The 19,128-nt window shown below is 33.4% G+C and overlaps 2 protein-coding genes across 3 annotated transcripts; both read right to left on the bottom strand.

The window, feature by feature from the left end:
• Positions 1–1,534: 1,534 nt before the first annotated feature.
• LOC130644233 (coiled-coil domain-containing protein 83-like) lies at positions 1,535–11,683 on the bottom strand. 2 transcript variants are annotated; one of them, XM_057449754.1, is made up of 10 exons: positions 11,482–11,683; positions 11,225–11,309; positions 5,410–5,578; positions 4,959–5,038; positions 4,195–4,282; positions 3,711–3,802; positions 3,518–3,586; positions 3,315–3,436; positions 2,307–2,541; positions 1,535–1,804 (listed from the first exon to the last, which is right to left on the bottom strand). In XM_057449754.1, the coding sequence occupies exons 1-10, from the start codon at positions 11,583–11,585 to the stop codon at positions 1,655–1,657; spliced, it is 1,194 nt and encodes a 397-aa protein (XP_057305737.1). In that variant the 5' UTR covers positions 11,586–11,683; the 3' UTR covers positions 1,535–1,654. The 2 variants fall into 2 exon arrangements, 1 of the variants encoding a protein (XP_057305737.1); XR_008982590.1 differs by having other exon boundaries at positions 1,664–1,804; positions 3,244–3,436.
• Positions 11,684–11,911: 228 nt separating this feature from the next.
• Positions 11,912–18,419, bottom strand: LOC130644234 (dynein light chain Tctex-type 1). The gene is made up of 5 exons (XM_057449755.1): positions 18,267–18,419; positions 18,087–18,128; positions 14,947–15,070; positions 13,599–13,676; positions 11,912–12,864 (listed from the first exon to the last, which is right to left on the bottom strand). The coding sequence occupies exons 1-5, from the start codon at positions 18,291–18,293 to the stop codon at positions 12,794–12,796; spliced, it is 342 nt and encodes a 113-aa protein (XP_057305738.1). The 5' UTR covers positions 18,294–18,419; the 3' UTR covers positions 11,912–12,793.
• Positions 18,420–19,128: the final 709 nt, after the last annotated feature.

Genomic DNA, 19,128 nt, shown 5'->3' with positions numbered 1-19,128 from the left:
CAATTCATGTATTTCGTTGTCTTGCTCAACCAATTTAACTTCTTTGACATTCATTTCACTGCGCATTTCTTTCGCCTCATTTAGCAAGGCATTCACTCGATCATTTTTTGTTGTAATGTCTTCTTTAATATTTATGGCGCTCATTTCAAGGTTTTTATTCATCTCGCGAATATAGCGTTCTAACTCTCTGATTCTTTCTTTAAATTTTCGTTCTTTCACTTTAGCTTGGTTATGGCCACTTTGGCGCTCTATTTCACCATGCTGCACAACTTTTACCAACGCGTCTTTTTGCTTAGAAGAAGAAAGTGGAAACCAAACCTCTTTTTTAAAAGATTTCATCTCTTTTTCTATAAGATAATTCATCAACTCTATATCTTCTGTGCTTAAGTCTGGTAAAGGTTTTAGACTGTGCCACATTGTGCGTCTGCTAGTTATCTGATGATAAATGAATAACGCAATGCAATTTGACGTCATATTTTGTTTTGAGTAAAGTAATAATGCTGCGGTTGCTATTACTACAACAGACTGCTTAAAGTAAGGCTGTTTAAATAATAATATTTGAAATGTATCGGTTGTAACAAAACACGAACTATTTAATTCATCACATGAACGCCTACTTGGGCGTTTGATTGAAGTTGAAATAATACGTTAATAAACTATATTTAAAAATGAATAATTTCTTATTGTAACTATATTAACAAATTATTAGGTGTGAAGTTTCAAAAATATTCATTAAAATAAATTTCAACAAAGTGTTTCTTTTGCATGTGTCGAATAACTTTTATTTGGCTATCAGAAAATTCAAATAGAATGGTAAAATTCGTTCTGGAACTACATTTGAGGCAAATTGGTATTTTGAACAAATTTGAAGCTTTTAATACTGGTACAGCAGAAATGCAAAAAATCATTACTACCATTTTATTCCGTTAACATACCAAGGCAATCGGACCGAATAGGGTTCAAAGAAAGCGAATTTGAATTTGCGCGAGAAATACCGAGCAGAACTGAGTCTGAAAAATGTGGAGCTGAGGCGTACTGACGTCAGCAAAAATTATTCTACTTAAGATTTTGAATCTAACCAAATAATCTAAGATCCGATGTCTGCTGTGAGTATCTTTATTGACATATTTTGGTTGCCTGTTACTTACATAGAAATGACTCTGTAGATTCCGTCTTCATTTACCATAATTTTTCATGACGTGTAACTGTGCCTTAACTGTGCCTTAAAGCTGACCTGGCTGTGCCGCGTGTCTTGATTCGACGCATAAAAACCAATGTACTGGCATAAACTTCTTATATATAAACAATGGTTGTTACAAAAGGCTACCAATTAGAAAATGTTCATGGGGTACAGTTTGTTTCGTCTAAAAACGATGTTTCAACCCGTACCGAGGAGAGCTGAATATTTTATGAGTTCGGTTGGGCACGGTAGAGCTCATATAATGAGCACTACTTGGGACGCACTTTAAGACAAGGGATTTCTTGTTCTTCATTAGGTCGCGAACATGCCAATATCAAGATAGGAACCCATATGGAAAAGAATTAAATTTTATATACTATTAACAGAGTAGATATATACACAACAATATTCATCAAAAAAATAAATAAAATACATCTAATTACAAAACTATTTTAAACACGCCCTTTTATGTTCTCACAACAAATCTTCTTTTTTGACATCCCAGTTCTTGTAAGTGGTAGATGAAGAACTATCAAATTTGTTTTCTTCGTAACGATGAAGAGGAACTTTTGTGCCTGTGACACAGAGTAGTTTGATCTCCATCGGATCTAATTTATATTCTTCCTGATGAAACGAAAAAAACAAAATCATCTTTTGAAATAGGTTGATGAAGAAAGCGTGCAGTAGTAGATCATGTTTATAAAATAAAAATGACATTTCTCTTTTACGCCTGTGTGGTACCGCCATTTATCAGGTGTTTGAAGATTACCCAAAGGGAAGAATTTTGGCGGAAAGATAATTTAGCAGATCTGGTGGTAGTTTTGACAAAAACTAAATTTCCCACAATAAGTTTTTCTAACACCCGCTAAATTAAATTTCTTTTGAATAAATTATTTAATACTACTAAATTAAATTCCCGCTAAAATCAGGGGTTTTTTTTAACAACTACCAAATTAATTATTTTACGGCTTTCGTCATGCAAAAATTGTGATTGGTAAGAGAATATGATTTTTATGAAAAGTTGCTGATTTTAGTATTTGAGTTTTTTTTAGCAAAGTTTATAATTATTGTAAAATTTGATAATTTTGCCCGATTAAAAAAAAGGAACTTCATATATTTTAGTTACCTCAGTAGTAATATTCTCAAATTCTGGATAATAAATATCCAACCATTTCAAGTTATCAGAAAGATCCTCCACATCTTCACTCATTTCATTGTCGGCCGCTTTTCTATCGCCAATCGCCTTTCTATCGCTGATCGCTTCTCTATCGCTGATCGCTTCTCCATCGCTGATCGCTTCGTTGTCGCTACCACAGTCGGACGAAGCTTCTTCATCTTCTTTACACGCAAGATAAAACTGTCTATAAAAGAAAACCATTGAAAGATATCCTTGCCATTAATTATTTTTTGCAAATTACGGCTGAAATAGAGAAACTACTATCCACATAACGTATCAACATTCGCGACAAACAATCTCCTTTGCTTTGTACACCCTCTATCATAAGCTTCTCTCCACTGAACCATACCTCGATGACTAAACTAATCTCGGAGTTCTTTCGAGAGTATTGACTGATTCCCCTTACTTTCCCTCTTCATCTCAAACCTTGATCTTAAGCCTGTCTCAAACAAAGTAATTAACACTGTACTGGACTTCCCTCACTATCTCAAACTTTGAGTCTGTACTAAAATCAATGTTTCTTATTTCACTTATTAGGAAAAGCAGTTAGGACAGTAGGTCGAGAAATAATTTTGAAGTCATTTAAACATAGTCAAATGTAGAAAGTCGAAAACTTTTTAAACTAGCACGAAGAAGAGCCTGTGAAAACACTGATTCAAGAAGTATGAATTAACTTTCTTTACAGAAAAATTGAACTTTAAAACAGGGCGTCATTTCCTTCATTTATGTTATGGTTTTTTCGCAGAAATATATACTGTATATAATTACGAACTATACATTAAAACAAATTTGAACAAGCGGGACTTGTTTAATAGAGAAGGTAAATATGTTATACTTAATCACAAGATGTTTATTTATACTTGTCAAACGCAAAGATGAAGAGTACCTAAGTGAGACCTGGTGACAGCATAAACACTTCTTCGTTGATGTTCAACGCTACTTAAAACACATGCACACCTTGTTTCCTTCACATCTTCTAATTGTTGTTCAAATAAATCCGCCATTACTTTTATGCTTTCTTTCTCCAGTCGTTCAACCTCAGCTTCAACTGCTGCGATATGTCTGCGATTAATTTTCACCTACAAAACAATTGGAGATGTATACTCCTGCTTCGGTGGTAATCTAGCTGAAACAAACTGGATTGATAAGATAATACCAACCTCTCGTAGTAACCATTTGTTGTCAAGAAACTCTTGGCCATTATGTTTATCAAGATTACTGATAGCACCCTAAATTTATAAAAACAAAACACATTTTCATCGACATTTAACTACACAAAAACTCCCCGCGTAAAACACTCACATTACGTAACTGGGACTACTGTAAATGTAAAAAGATATATTTTATGTTTACCTCGGATGCAAGCTCTTTATGCTTCGTTATATTTTCTTCGTTTTGCTTTGTGATTGTACATTTTATCACTTCCAAACTTTTACTGAAAAAATCTGAAATAAGAAACATTAACATGTATGTTACAGTGTAAGCTTTTCTCATGTCAGGTAGTCTTAAAAGAAATGATTTTGGCGGGATTAATTCTTGGTGGGATTGGTTTTTGGCGGGGATTAATTTTTGGCGGGATTGATTTATGGCGGGATTGATTTTTGGCGGGATTGATTTTTGGCGGAATTGATTTTTGGTGGAATTGATTTTGTGACTATGTACGGCGAACAAGTTTGCAATTATTATTATACAAAAAAAATACAAATAGCTCAGGACCAAGGCTTTAACAAGGCTTGTATAAAAAAAATACCAATATTTTGAAGTTTACTGAGAAATTGAAAAAAAAAAACAGAATTATGTGAACGTACCGCCAGCTGCTGTACTCGAGCTTTCTCACCTTTCATTTCTGCATAAGAAGTTTCCATGTCTCGCATCTCTTTCTCCAAAACCTCAATATGTGTTCTGTCTACCGTTTGACCATGTTCCTACACACAATTAACAAGTTGAGAAGCTTTTACAACCTGAATAATTTAGTTCACAATGTCATGGGTCACACTCTCTTTAAATTAGTTACTCGACAATGCGAACATTGTACATCAACTCAAGCAAGAGTCAACCGTGCAAAACGCACCAATTTTACATCATGTACATTTTGTAGCATTTTGTTTTTAACTCCAAAATTGTTTTCCAGTTGTTTCACTCTACTCATTCTGTTTGTGTGCAACACGTGTCACTCGGTTTTGCAAAATACGCCCCACTGTCTATTTAATAATAGCCGTCGTCTGTCTGTGTGTCCGCGAAAGGTGCTTCCTGTTACGGAAACACGAAATGCGATATATAAAGGACAGGCGACCCGAGGATTTTTCCACAAGTTAACGACTAGTTCTATAATATTTTCTCAACGGCTTATTTCAAACCAAGCTTTAGCCAGGCTTTTAAATGGGCATGGATTTCCCCTTTAACTTAATTTTAGGGATGTTAAGAAGTAAAATCCACCGAAGTTTTTTCTATTAAAAAACCAATGCGATGGGATTGATTGTGCTTTAAAATATATATGAAATAGTTTTGACATTTGCTATCCATCGTTTCTCGTATTTAAGAATGTTTTTAAATGGTCAAGATGTGTATCTTATAATTTCATTCAATCTGTCATTTTAATACCTTGTAGTTTAATAATTCTTGTAACTCTTTAGACAGCACTTCTATATCTTCATCCAATACTTCGATCTGACGATGTACCTCTAAAAATCACATAGTATCCCCTTTATAAGATAAGGCTAAAAAAACACGAACACGAAAACACGACCCCAGTCTGAAGCGTGGAAAGAAACCTCTTGAAATGTTTGAAAATTAGAATGTTGCGAAAAAAATGTTGCTATTCTTGTGAAAATGGTACAGGCATAAACACCACTATTAAGTACATTGTATGCATATATTATGCATATAATATGAATATATTATGGATATATTACTGACATAGGAGTTTTAGAAGCAAAATGAGGCTAAAAAGAATATACACACTATATTGAAAGAGTGCGTCGGTTTTGATTCCATCCTCAATATTCCTAAAATTTGAAGCTGGGACTCTCTTGCAATCAAAAATAAACATTACCTCTCAAATGTAAATCTTCAGCCTTAATTGCTACTAGCTTTTCTTCCAGAGCTTTTTCCACAGCTTCAAAAGGTGTCTGTTTCTGTGATCTTGAAACCTCCTCCATTTTGCGAGCTTTTTCCACTACATCCTTTATATGACGGTTTTGTTCATTTCGCAAAAACTCATTCTAAAAAAAACTCCTTTCATTTTACAAATTAAAATGCACTTAATAAGCGTTTCTTTTTTGTTGCTGTTTTTTTGTTAAACCGCTGAAGATGGCGATAAAAGAATTGCGCTGATTTTCAGAGCGTTGAATATCAAACATCACTGTATTACTCACAACAAAGATTATACTGACCATAAAAATATTCTTGATTTATTAAAAAACTAATTATCATGGCCGCTTTATCAAATTAATGGGCTTATAGATAAAATGGATTTGACATAAAATTGGTCGATGCATTTTACCCATAAATCCGTTTCTATAATAAAAGCCGTTATCTGTTTGTTTCTCCATGATACCATAGTCATATTATACATACAAAGTTGAAAAAGCATATAGTAATGTTTTTTCAAACAAATACCAACATAAAACATGAGAGGGTGCTACTTATTTTAAAAACTTCTTCGTCCTCTATTCAAAGAATCAGTTAAATGAAACTTGTACTGAATTAAAACGTCACAGTAGACACAACAATAACATTACTGTCAAAGGGTGTCATTTCAACTAAATGATGCTTTATCGGTAGAAGACTTAATTACATTTCCTGGCTCACAAAAAACCATGCCATTTCACAGCTTAAAGACAAATAATTCTGATATAATCACAACCAAATCTCGGTATAGGTTACGGGAAATAGCAAAGCATGGTTTTCCTTTGTTACGTGATGTCATTCGTAAAGAGTGAGCCAATGACACAAATTTTTAGGACTTACGTACAGGGCACTTTGGTTACACTCATAAGTGCAAGAAATGAACACATAAAATTTGGTACTTATTACAAAAATATCAATGGGTTTGTTTACAAAGAGAACAGCCTCGATGTTGTTTGATGTTGTTCTTACAGGTAGCTTAGCTACTATAGTTACATTTAGGATTAAACTAGCATTTATTACTTAATACTCAGTAAAATAGGTCAAGTTTGAATATTAAACTTTTTCGCTATAGCTAGCTAGACTAAGCATGAAAGGACAAGGCTGAGCTTTTTAGCTGGGTTAAAAGTCAAAACTTAATGAGGAAAATTACATCACATTTTTTAAGATTATACTACACATATTTGAGAACACTTGCAGGAAAATGCATTGTTAATCAAGTATATATCTAATATGAAAGAATTCTTCATAAAAAGCATCAGAAACTTTTTTCATGTGGATTCTTTTACATTAACAAAAATTAAAAATTTGAAGATAAACTTTTGCAATTTTGTCATTCATTAGTTTTCAAATTTCTCACTGGAAATTTTTAAGGTTTAAAACCCATGTCTCACAGTAACTTTTTCGTTCTTATCCTAATGTTAATACATAAGCTATGCAACAACTTTTGCAGGAAAATAAAAACACATCAAGAGAAAAAGTTTGTTATTAAAATATTATAAACTAGTCGTTAGCCCATGGAAAATCCATGGGTTCGCCCATCCTTTTTATACCACATTGCGTGCTTCTCACTATTGCACAGCTAAGCTACCATTTTTCGTGACAGACAGACAGACGTATACGGGTATTACAATATAGATTAATTTCAAACTGATTAGTCCCTGCAGTCATTTTGGTGTCAACGGTATGAAAACTATGCTAAAACTATACTAAGTAAAAGTCCTATTACTTCAGTAAAAATTGAAATAATGACTTGAAAGTTAGTATTACATGTTTTTAGACCAGTTTGATGACATAAACCCCAAATTTTTTTTATTTCTATCATAGTTTCTGAGTTCTTAATTTTGGCCATTTTTGGAGACGCCAATAAACTTTTTTTGACAGCATATCAATTTTGACAAGCCATGTTACAGAAAACATTCTAAGTGATTCTCAGGATTAAAAATAATTCAAACAGATAAAATGTGTCCCAGGTTTAGGACCAAATACCTTATCCAGCTCAGAGAAAGTGGGAATGTGCTTCTAAAGCACAGTGCTAAATACATAATCTAAATTTTATGCCGCATAAATACAAAGTGGTTAGAAAGTTATTTTTTTGTACACCTGGATCTGCAACATATCTACTTTGCACTAATCGCCCAGTCTGGTGCCACTCACAATTAATTTTTGAATATCCACAGGAACTTTTTATGCAAAATGAAAAATGCTAAACAACTGTATTTGCTTTGCAGAAGTAACAATAGGCTTTATCTTTATCATAAGTCCTGTGAATGTTGGTTTATGAAAAAGATATTATACCCTTCACATTACACTAAGTGTCCTTCATGCGAAACAGTTTACGCTTTAAATCTTAACCTGAAGACTTTAAGTCTTCCCACTTCAAGCAAATATTACTTCTGGCTATACTTTCCCAAATTTTGTTATTTCACTAAAGAAAACTAAAAATCTACAAAATTATTTATATATATATGGTTTGCAACACATCATTCAGTAAGAGACAGAGTAGGCTGATAACATATGAGTCAGGTGGTTGTAAGACACAGATAGATTACTTTTTGGTTAGAAAGTCAGACAAGAAAGTGGTGAAGGACGTGAAAGTTATATCGGGGGAAGAGTGTGTTTCCCAGCATAGGTTGCTGGTTTGTGATATTATTTTGAAGAGTGTCAGAGAAGCCAAGGGAAAGTACAGGCCCCGTCGTAAAGTCTGGAAGCTGAAGGAAGAGATTGTAGCAAGACAATTTAGTGCAAAAATTCAGCAGTTAGCCTACAATAGTCAATGTGATAGTGACAATGTTGAAAGTACTTGGACTACTTTGAAGAATTGTCTTCTAGAAGCTTCTGATGATACCTGTGGGTGGACGAAAGGACCAGCTAGACATAGACAGACCTGGTGGTGGAATAATGAGGTTGACCAGTGTATAAAGGAAAAGAGGAAACTTTGGAAAGAGTGGAAGTCAGGTGGTAGTAAAAATATTTACTTAGAAGCTAAGTGTCGGGCTCGTACAGCAGTGTATAAGGCAAAATCAGAAGCAGAGAGAAACAGATTTGCAGATGTGTTAAGAAGGGAAGACCAGCGCAATGAGGTATTCAAGATAGCAAAGCAAATGAAGAAGACTAATCAAGATATTGTGGGTGAGAAGTGTATACGTAATGATGAAGGTGTTTTGGCCAGCACAGAGGAGGAGAAAAGGGTAGCTTGGAAGAATCATTATCAGAGGTTGCTTAACACTGAGTTTGATTGGGACGAGGATAATTTGTCTGATGATGATGTTGTAGAAGGGCCAGCCATGCAGATCAAGACATAATGGGTAGTGGAGGCTATTAGGAAAATGAAGATTTACAAGACTGCAGGAGTATCAGGTATTGTTGCAGAGATGGTAAAAGCATCTGGATATATTGGAGTTGAGCTTATTACAAGTCTTGCTAACCAGATTATAAAGGATGGTGCTATTCCGAGTGAGTGGCAGTCGAGTGTAATAGTGAATTGTTTCAAGGGCAAGGGTGATGCATTAGAAAGGGGTAACTATAGAGGTTTGAAGTTGGTTGATCAAGTAATGAAAGTTATTGAAAGAGTGATTGATAAGTTACTTAGAGAAAGAATTGATATAGATAAGATGCAATTTGGTTTTGTTCCAGGGTGTGGCACTACAGATGCAATATTTTTACTCAGACAGCTTCAGGAAGAGTATTTAGGAAAGAGAAAGAATCTCTATTTTGCCTTTGTAGATTTAGAGAAAGCTTTTAATAGAGTGCCACGTAAAGTTATTTGGTGGGCTATGAGAAAATTAGGTGTGGATGAGTGGCTAGTTACGATGGTTCAGTCTATGTACAGCAATGCTAGAAGTCGTGTCAGGATTAACGATTCACTTAGTGATGAATTTAGTGTAAATGTTGGTGTACATCAGGGTTCTGTACTTAGTCCTTTGTTGTTTATTCTAGTCTTAGAAGCGCTGTCAATGGAGTTCAGAACAGGTTGCCCATGGGAGTTATTGTATGCAGATGATTTGGTTCTCATAGCAGAGTCGATGGAAGAATTAGTTGAAAAGTTTGAGAAGTGGAAGAAAGGACTAGAAGAGAAAGGGCTGAAGGTAAACACAGCAAAGTCTAAAGTCATGATAAGTAGCATTGCAGCCAAGTGTGACCTTGTAGTTGGAAAGTGGCCTTGTGGAGTTTGCAGGAAAGGGGTTGGTAGTAACTCAATTTTTTGTCAGACTTGCAAGCATTGGGTACATAAGAAGTGCAGTAGTATTAGTGGAAGGTTAAGAGCTGGCATACAGTTTGTATGCAAGCGTTGCAAAGGTGAGATTATAGAGAATGAAGTATTTCCAGCTTTAATGATGTACAACAGTGGCTCGTTAGAGATAGTTAAGAACTTCTGTTACTTAGGTGATATGTTGGGCAGTGAAGGGGGTGTTGGAAGAAGTGTTACTTGCAGGATAGGTTCTGCTTGGAAAAAGTTTAGAGAGTTACTTCCTTTATTGACTAGCAGAGTCCTGTCAATTGAGGTAAAAGGTAGGTTGTATGAGGCCTGTGTAAGAAGTGTTATGTTGTACGGTAGTGAGACATGGGCAGTGAAGCAGGAAGATCTTGACCGTTTAGAAAGGAATGATATGAGAATGGTTAGGTGGATGTGTAATGCCAGTCTGAGAGACAGAAAGAGTTCAGATGAGCTAAGAAGCAGGCTAAGTCTCTGTAGAATTAAAGATGTTATCCAGATAAGAAGATTGAATTGGCTGGGGCACTTGGAAAGAATGGAGGAGGATGATTGGGTAAGAAAGTGTAGAGACTTGATAGTTCCTGGGTCAAAGCCCAGAGGCAGACCGAGAAAGACTTGGCAGGAGGTTATAAGGACAGACTTGATAGAGAGGAAGTTGAGTTTAGATCTAACACAGTCTAGATCAGATTGGAAGAGGGTCATTAATATACCCCGTCCAACCCATGCTAGCATGGAAAACGGACGTTAAGCCGAGAATGATGATGATGATGATGATGATATGCAGAAATTTATTTATGAAATATAGGTTTCAGTTTGTTCTGGAAACATGTTTACCAACATGCAATGTCTTGCATACCTGACTAGCTATATACTCAAGTCTTGAAGTTCACAGTTATGGGAGGTCCAAATAACTAGCTACCTAGCTATTTTTATCTAAAATGACAGAATTAAAAAAATCTTTTGTGCAGCTAGCTACATTAAAGTAATATATTTAGCTCTAGTACTTTATCACTTAATTAATTAATAACAAATATGCCCTGGAGTGGTGGCATGGTACTGGCTAGGTAGCTTAAAATCACAAAATAAATATTATCCAGATGTGACCATCCCTCATCATCAGACAACGGAAAGGCATTTCTGTTCTTAACTTCTCATTGTGGGGTACCTCAAATTCTTGTAAATCCAATGAAAAAAAATTACTTAAGAATTCCTCTTCTTTCCCTTGCACTACTCATGGCATTTCTTTGCATGTCTTTAGTTTCAAGCCACGATCCCTGACCTTCCAACCGCGTCTCAGTCACAAGTTTCAGCGCTAGCCAAAATGACGGACACGTCAAGGAACTCTGGGTAATTTTGAAAAAATGTGGTTCTGCCTTATGATTTTCAGATATTTGCTGCTGATATCAGCATATTTTGGCCCTCGGGTGCCACACCTCCGTATATATAGGAGTTAATTATCTTTAATTTGGTGATTTTCCATAAAAAATGAAAACAACTGACAAAATACAAAGGGACTCTTACTTACTTTTTGTTTCTGTCTGTCATTACGAAGCTTTAAATTATCAATATTCTCTTTGAGTTCATTTGCCTGCGCTTCTTTCGCTTCGACTCTATTAAGAAATTCAAATAAACGTGAAAAGAATTCACATAAACGCAAAGTGTACATACATGTAGTTAAAATGAGGGATATTGAAATCACCAATGCTAAGTAACATTTTCTATTAGTTCCTCAGTAGAAAACATAAGAAAAAGAAAGTATGAAAAAGAAATTTTTTAACATACTGATACAGCATGACTGCTTCTTTTAACGTCCATGTATCAGCTGTTTCTTTACTTTTCTTTCCATTTCCAGATTTCGCCTTTTTGCTTCCTTTCTTCTTGGGCATTTTAATAAGATAGAAAAATCATTTTCTTTTGGTTGAATTGTTGGCAAAATCTATCCATCATCCATTTTTATTGAAACTATATTTACGGCAAGTAGTAATCTTGGATTGTAAATAAATGGTCATTAAAATGAAAAAAGTACAAATATCTCAAAGAAACTACAATTTTCACATTTTTTATATTTTGACCCAAAATATGAATATGTCAATATGTCGTTTTCTAACATATCAATGACACCTTATCAGCTTCTAACATGTTTTGAAACAATCAAAAACACTAAAAACTTTAAAAACATAATAGGGGGACAAAACATTAAAAACAAGATGAAAACATTTGAGATTCTTCTGGAAAAAAACGCTTTCACAATAAAATAATTGAACAGCATTTTAAAGAATTTTAACTAAGAGTTTATAAAAACTAAAGTTTGCTTTACATAAGTGCAAATATGTATACATGTATATATAAATTGATAATTACTACATTCAAAAATATAGAACCAATAGCGAGAAGGAAGTGATTTGGTGATACCAAGTAATTGTCTAATATAACAATAAAGAAATAGTAACTTCCAAACTATGTTTTTAAGCTTCAAAACCTTAATCAATGAAACGCATTAGGACTATTTTTCCCTAGCATTTAATAAAAATGAACTCATCCTGTTATAAAATCCAACACATGACTTTCTTTTCAAACTAAATTTTGTTCGTATTAACCAGAACAAGTTGTTTATTTATTTTTCCGAAGCGAGAAGATAGCTACATATCTTTGCCTTATTAGTGATGCAACAACAACATTAATTTGTTTAATGGGGACATGAAAAGTTTAATTTCTAAAGTGCCTTGTCATCCAAAGGGTGCAATCTAAAAATTTGAAGCAGTAGTCATTAGATTAAAATCTTTCAAATTTCATTAAGGATATTTTGCAGGACATAAAATAGGGCCCAAAGAAAAAATGATTTTATCTTGTCAGAGACTTTAAAACAATTCCTATAATTAATTTGACAGCATTCATGCAGACAGCAAATCAAGGTATATTCTAATTAGACAATAACGATTTACTGACCGCTGGATTACAAGCTGAATACATGTCTAACTTTTTGCAACAAAGCAGAAGCAGACAAGACATCAATATTGTGCTTACGGTAATGTTAACTTAATAAATATACATAACAACTGTACAACAATAATCAAAATGTTCTCCACTACTACATTTATATAGCCAAACCAAACACGCTAACGATACAGTACATTGTTTTATTTTCCCATCGCACCGTACAGCTTCCTATAATAGCAATAATAGTAGTAATTAATGGAAAAGATTTTTAAATGTAACTGTTAATTTACCAGAAAAAGCAGAAACAGCAGAAAATGTAATGGCTTCTACACACAAAAATATATCACATATGCCTTTGGTAAGGAACATGTCTACTTGTTTGTTTTGCTTCGTTGAAAATCTTTTAATGAATCACTTTATTTATTCATTTATTGATTTATATCACAAATATTTTACAAGAAAATATATAATGTAATTTTTAATGGAACGCTAATAATAGATGCAGTGAAAGCTGTAAAACAAGTCACTATTTTTCTTTGTCTTTTTATCTTAATAAGGAAACTTATTTTGATGGCTTTTTTCTTTACAGAAATATGTTGATAGAATGTCTTTATATTTTTTTTTTACTGACTGCACTAATGATAAAAATGAAAATTGGATTTTTTTAATTCCTTGTTTTTCCAAGAAGTTAATAACTTAATCAAAAGCATTAACAACAAAATTAGGTAATCCATCAAGGAGGTGTTTTTTACAACTCAAAACCTCTTTTTGCTGCAGGTACCCTTCAATTTTAAAGTCAAAGTCAACATGTAACACAGTATTAATGCTTTAGTGCCCAAACCACTCCCAGCAAGTCTCATATATATTTTTACTGAATTTCATAAAAGCTATCGTTGAAAAAAAATATCAAATCATCTTGCACCCAGCAGTATAAAGTATATTTTCAGAACAGCTATACATACCATCTGAAGAATTATCCCAGTAACAAGAGCTTGCAGTATGAAGGCCAGCACCATTTTTTTGCATGATAACACAAGTTACTAAAGCAAAAAAATATAAAAAAATATAAAAAAAGATAAAAGGAAACATGAACAATTCTTTAAATTAATTTATACACAGTGAGTATGCATGTCTGCATTTTCTACCTCCTTGCACAAATAATGATCAACACCCATGCCTATTGTGAAAATGACACAAAAAAATTAGTCTCTTCCTTTAAAGGATTTTTATTTATTATGCAATTTTTCAGAACAAATTTTTTAATTTATGAAGACCTGATTTATATAGATTGTGTTTTTCATCTATAATATGCCACAGGATTAGTAAACCATAAAAAATGATGATCATATATATATATTTAAATATCAGTCCATCTTTTTCAAGTTAGCATGTGGCAGTTGCAATCTTTGTAATTTGCATAGATATCAGCAGTTTCCAGTGCAATTATTTGTTGATCAGATCGCAAATGGAAAGTCCATAATTCTTGTGTGATCATGCATGCAAAACAGAAGTCAAGAAAATTAACAATGAAAAAAATTCTAAATGCAGTTCAGTTGCCTGGCAATACATAAGGCATTAAATCATTAAAATCTCTAAATATAAATCAATGGACAAATATTTTAAGGTTTAATTATATACATTGTTAAAAACGGTCAATAACCACTTGTGGTTAAATTATCATCATGGAGACGTTAAACTTTTTATGCTGGTTTTTAATCTCAAATGGTAATATTTATTATCAACATGAACTAATGTGACTTTATTAAACACAGGGTTTGAATTTGCAGGTTGCAATGTCCAATTTGCAAATACACAGACTGTTTTGTGAATGATTCTGCAAAGAAAATGTTCAAATTGCAACAAAATAACCATTAACTAGGAATCTTTGGCAAGTGGCCTATAGTGCACCCATACTACAGCTGCTAAAAGGTTCTTCCTTACAGTTAGCAACTGTTTGTGGACTAACAATATATTTCTAATTGGAGTAAAAGCCATTACACTTTCTTGTTTCTTGCTTTAAATTGAAGGGGTGTAGCTAAAACTTGTATTTAACAAAAAAGACTAAAATCAAAAAACTGCATTAAGAACGCTATAAAAATGTTACCACAGAATGCGTGAAAGCATAATATCTGAGGAATAAGTAGTAAGTTTACCAAAGTTAACAGTTAAATTCCAAAACTTTGTTAGCAACATTTCACTGACATGAGTTACAAAACTATATACTCCAACCTTATAATAGACGCTTAGAATGCTGAATTACAAGGCTTTAGCTGTCAACACAGATACAAGTATAAAAATTGAAATTAATACCAATATATTTAAAAGGTTTTCCCAGTTTCGTCAATTGATTCAGACATTGCTCTACAACACTTGATGTCCATTGATTTACTTTATTATGCTGGTATGCATTTCCACCTATTGAACCTTCTATTGACTAAAGGTAAAAGAAAATACAATTTTTTAAAGTATAGTTTAAAAACTAGCAACCTAGAAAAAAGGCATAATGGGCTAAAAACCAAACTGACCACCCACAAATCAATTTAAGAATTTAATTTAATTTAACAGGTTTTTCTGGTGAAAAACCTGTTACATTGATTATGAAAGCTTTAAGCTTTCCTCAAAAAAAAAACATCAATTAAGCCTCAAAGCTTTCTATGCAGTATACAAAAATTTCTCTTTGCATGGAGTCTTTTTACCCAGATAAGTCAACAAAAGTTTGGTATGTATGTTATTTAAAGAAACATAACACCAACTACGTATTACCGACAATCCCAATATTTTGTAACAGAGCTTTAAGCAAATTATTAAACTAGGGAAAGCAAGTGGTCATGATGCAATTATCTGAAGGAATTTCACTTAATTGGTACAAATACCCTAAATAGTATTTATTACAATGGTTTGTTGTATCCATAAAAATGGATACAACAGTGTTGGTGTTGGTGTGACTGGTAACTTGCTAATATGGTGAAAAGATACAAATCACGACTGTATCAGATAGCCGTCTTCAAATTTCAAAATAATTTGCTCCAGCAAATAATTGCTGAAATATATTAGTCTATTATTACGAATTTACTTTGGGAGACCTTACGAATTTACTTTGGGAGACCTTACGAATTTACTTTGGGAGACCTTTGCAAGAAAATATGCTAAAGACAATAGTCAAAGGACTAACAAATCTTGGTAATAACTTATAGCAGGCTTCCATATTTCTCTCAGCATTTTATTTTCGTTTTGGAAACCACATTGAGTACTGAACATATTATTTGCACCACACCATCACCCTTAGGAGAATCTCCCTGATTTTGTTTCCACGCTAGCCACTAGTCACTCCGTCATTTTTAACTTTTGACTGAACCAAGGGACTTAATTCCAAAATTTAGAAGGCTCGATAATGATGCGTACCTTCGTCCTGGTTTATAATTGGGTCTAGGCTTTATAGCTTTTATGCTAATGGCCTGCCGGGCTCATCTCAAGATGATGTTTGCTAATGCTACTACAGGGTATTCTTATTTCTATCATATGGATGCCCTACTGGACAACATACAACAAATAATTTGAATAGTTGGGCCAAGCTAAATGGAATGGTTATCCATCCGGGAGAATCTAGAATACTGATACTATCAAAAAGAACCTTACAAGGAATCAATTTGGAGAACCAACAATTGGAATTGTGAGTAATTATAAAGTGTTAGTAATCGACAATAAGCTCAATTCAAGCAACCAAACCAGTTGGTAACTGTAGCTGTCAAGTTAAATAGTTAAAGCTGATGCTACCATTAGACATATAATACCGAAGAAGATTTTTTTTATTTAATTATCTTCTTTATGCTAAACTTTTTTACTTTATATAGATAAAAAAATTATAAAATGAAGTATGTACACAATAACTAGCTTTCTGTAGCTTCAGAACTTCCGTTGTCATTGTTAATATTTTGTTAAATAATGAGCTATTTTTGCATGTTGAGAACATTAGAGCTCATGTCTCGCACACACAAACTTTTATTACCTCATGTAAACTTTACAAATGCCATTGTTATGTTTAATTAATATAGTAATGTGTGATCAATAAAAAAATAATACAAAACAGATTGTGCAAAGCTTAAAATCCCTGTATTTTGTTCTAAAATAACAAGAAAACATCCCTTAGAAGCTTAAAAATCATAGCATTTAAATCATAGCATCTAAAATGATGAGAAAACAACCCTATGAAGATTAAAGATTAGTTCTTGGATGACCTATGATTGTCTATTTTGTGCTGAAATGACAAGAACCGTTCTAGCGAAGCTTAAGAGTTGCTGTATTTTGTTATAAAATACAGCAATCAAAGATAGAAAGATGTGCATAATCAAAGAGACAGATTATATTTGAATTATCTTTTTATTTTGCATGTTTCAATTTTTAATTTTTAAAGTTATAGGGGAGATGTCAGAAAAATATGCTTCGTTTTTAAATTAAAAAAAATCTTTTAAGCTTATCCAAGTCGCTCAAAAAAAACTTTAAAATAATTATGTGTGCCTTCCGCCTGTAAGTACAGTTTTGCTTGCTTCACCCATGCTTTTTCAGCGTTCACCTCTGCATAAGTTAAGAACTACATGGCTGGATTTCTTGTGTAAGACTTGGTTACCAACAACAAAGGGGCCAGACAATTGTCTACGTAGTTTTTTCAACTAAGTCAGGAGCCACTGAATACACCTTTACGATAATTCGGGAAAACTAACACTCCATCGCAGCTTATTTAGCGATCGGAGTAGGTAAACATCACACTTTTATAAGAGTTTATTAAGGAGAAAACATGTTTCTTTGTTATAACTTTTCTTGCCGCGTTTTTGTTTTTAATGAAAAGTACACATAAGTTGTATCTTATTATTATTAACGTTGCCTGAAAATTTTGAAAGAAATTGATAAGACGGAAATTTAAAAAGTGGAAAAAACACGCTTTCGTCTCTAACAAACTCTCATAAAAACACGATTTTTATCTCCTTTTTTCCGATATTGTAAAACGATGGAGGAACGCATGTACAATTGAATTATCGTAAAGGTATATTAGCTAGGATAGTCGGGTTGGTTATGAATAGGCTTACTCCTAGATTAAAAGACTAAAACTATTCAACAAATCTGAGATCTGAGCAAATGAGAGTGTCCGTATTGGAAGTTTTGTTCGATAAAAGTAGATAGAAAAAATGTATGCACGCCAAGTATTTGTATTTAAGGCGTGTACTACGCATGCCTAACTTCATTTTATGGTGTGCTGTCTGTTGCACTCGCCAACAAGATTTTGGTGTGTGATGGCCCGCCAAAAACCAATATAGCTAGCAGCACTGTGGTTGTTAAGTGTGCAGGTAAAAAAAACTTTGTAAATCCTATTATTGTTGGGAGACAAAACCTAATTGTCGACGGCCCCTATTTTGAGGGATTTGTTAGCTAATTCAAAAGCAAAAATATATACTAACGTCTTTGATGATATTGCTGACTTCTTCAACCACAAATGAGGTCTATAAACAAATCAAAATAAACCAACATAAAAAAGGGAAAATGAATGCCCAATCCAGGTGGACAGTGTTGATGCAAATCTTAATGATAAAAACAAATTTTAAGAAGTTTAAAATCCAGTTTAAGGGTACTTTAAATACCTCCTCAGAGCCTTGAAAATCATCCATATTTTGTCTGGTGTCAGCTTCAGTTCAGTCGCTACTGAGTTTTTATAAAAAAGGAACAAATAAATAAATACTGTAAAACTTTCAGCTAACGCGAAACGTGTATTTTGCGGACTTGAATTGTTTATCAGAGAACATATGATACCATCACAAAACAGGGCCTTGTCCCGTAATGTCTGCCCCGTATATCTGACAAAAGTTAACCGAAGGCGCAAATGTCAACTGGGCGTCAGTATATCACAGGCGTAGAATAGCCCTGGGAACGAGATTGGCTCAATGTTGCATATCTGCATTTTACAGGCTCAGTTGTTGCTTACCTCTCTGTAGTGTAGAAAATTTACATGTTTGATTAACAGTGAGATTCGCCAACTGAAATCAAACTACATTTTTTTGTCAGCGTATAGTATAAAACTTGACTTTTAGAACAAGGAACGTCCTGATATAGTCCCTATTACTTGTCCTTTTTCTTTTTGATTTGTTATTATATAATATTTTTATTACTTACTCATTTTAGTATGCTTATAAGTTTTGTTTCTTGAACGATTTGCTTATAAGATGTTGTTTATTAAACAAAAGTGTGTGATGAAGAAAAACCGTTTGCTTGTTTGCTTTTTCCTTTGTTGGTTTGCCAGTGTTACTTTTGTTACAGCGTGAGCCGTAATCCTTTATACTTGTTAACGTTTTGCAAATGTATTGCGGAGCAGTCACCACAATTTAGATCTAATTTAAAATCAATTTTCAAATACACTGTGCTTGAAAAAATATTTAATTTGAGGTTATTAAAATTAAAATTTATTCAGAATGAGTCTTCTGAAGCTAATTTTTAAGCGTCCCTGGG

This window comes from Hydractinia symbiolongicarpus, chromosome 5, assembly GCF_029227915.1.
Source record: "Hydractinia symbiolongicarpus strain clone_291-10 chromosome 5, HSymV2.1, whole genome shotgun sequence".
NCBI lineage: Eukaryota > Metazoa > Cnidaria > Hydrozoa > Anthoathecata > Hydractiniidae > Hydractinia > Hydractinia symbiolongicarpus.
Note: the sequence above shows the minus strand (reverse complement) of the source record. Positions and strands in the feature narration are given on the sequence as shown.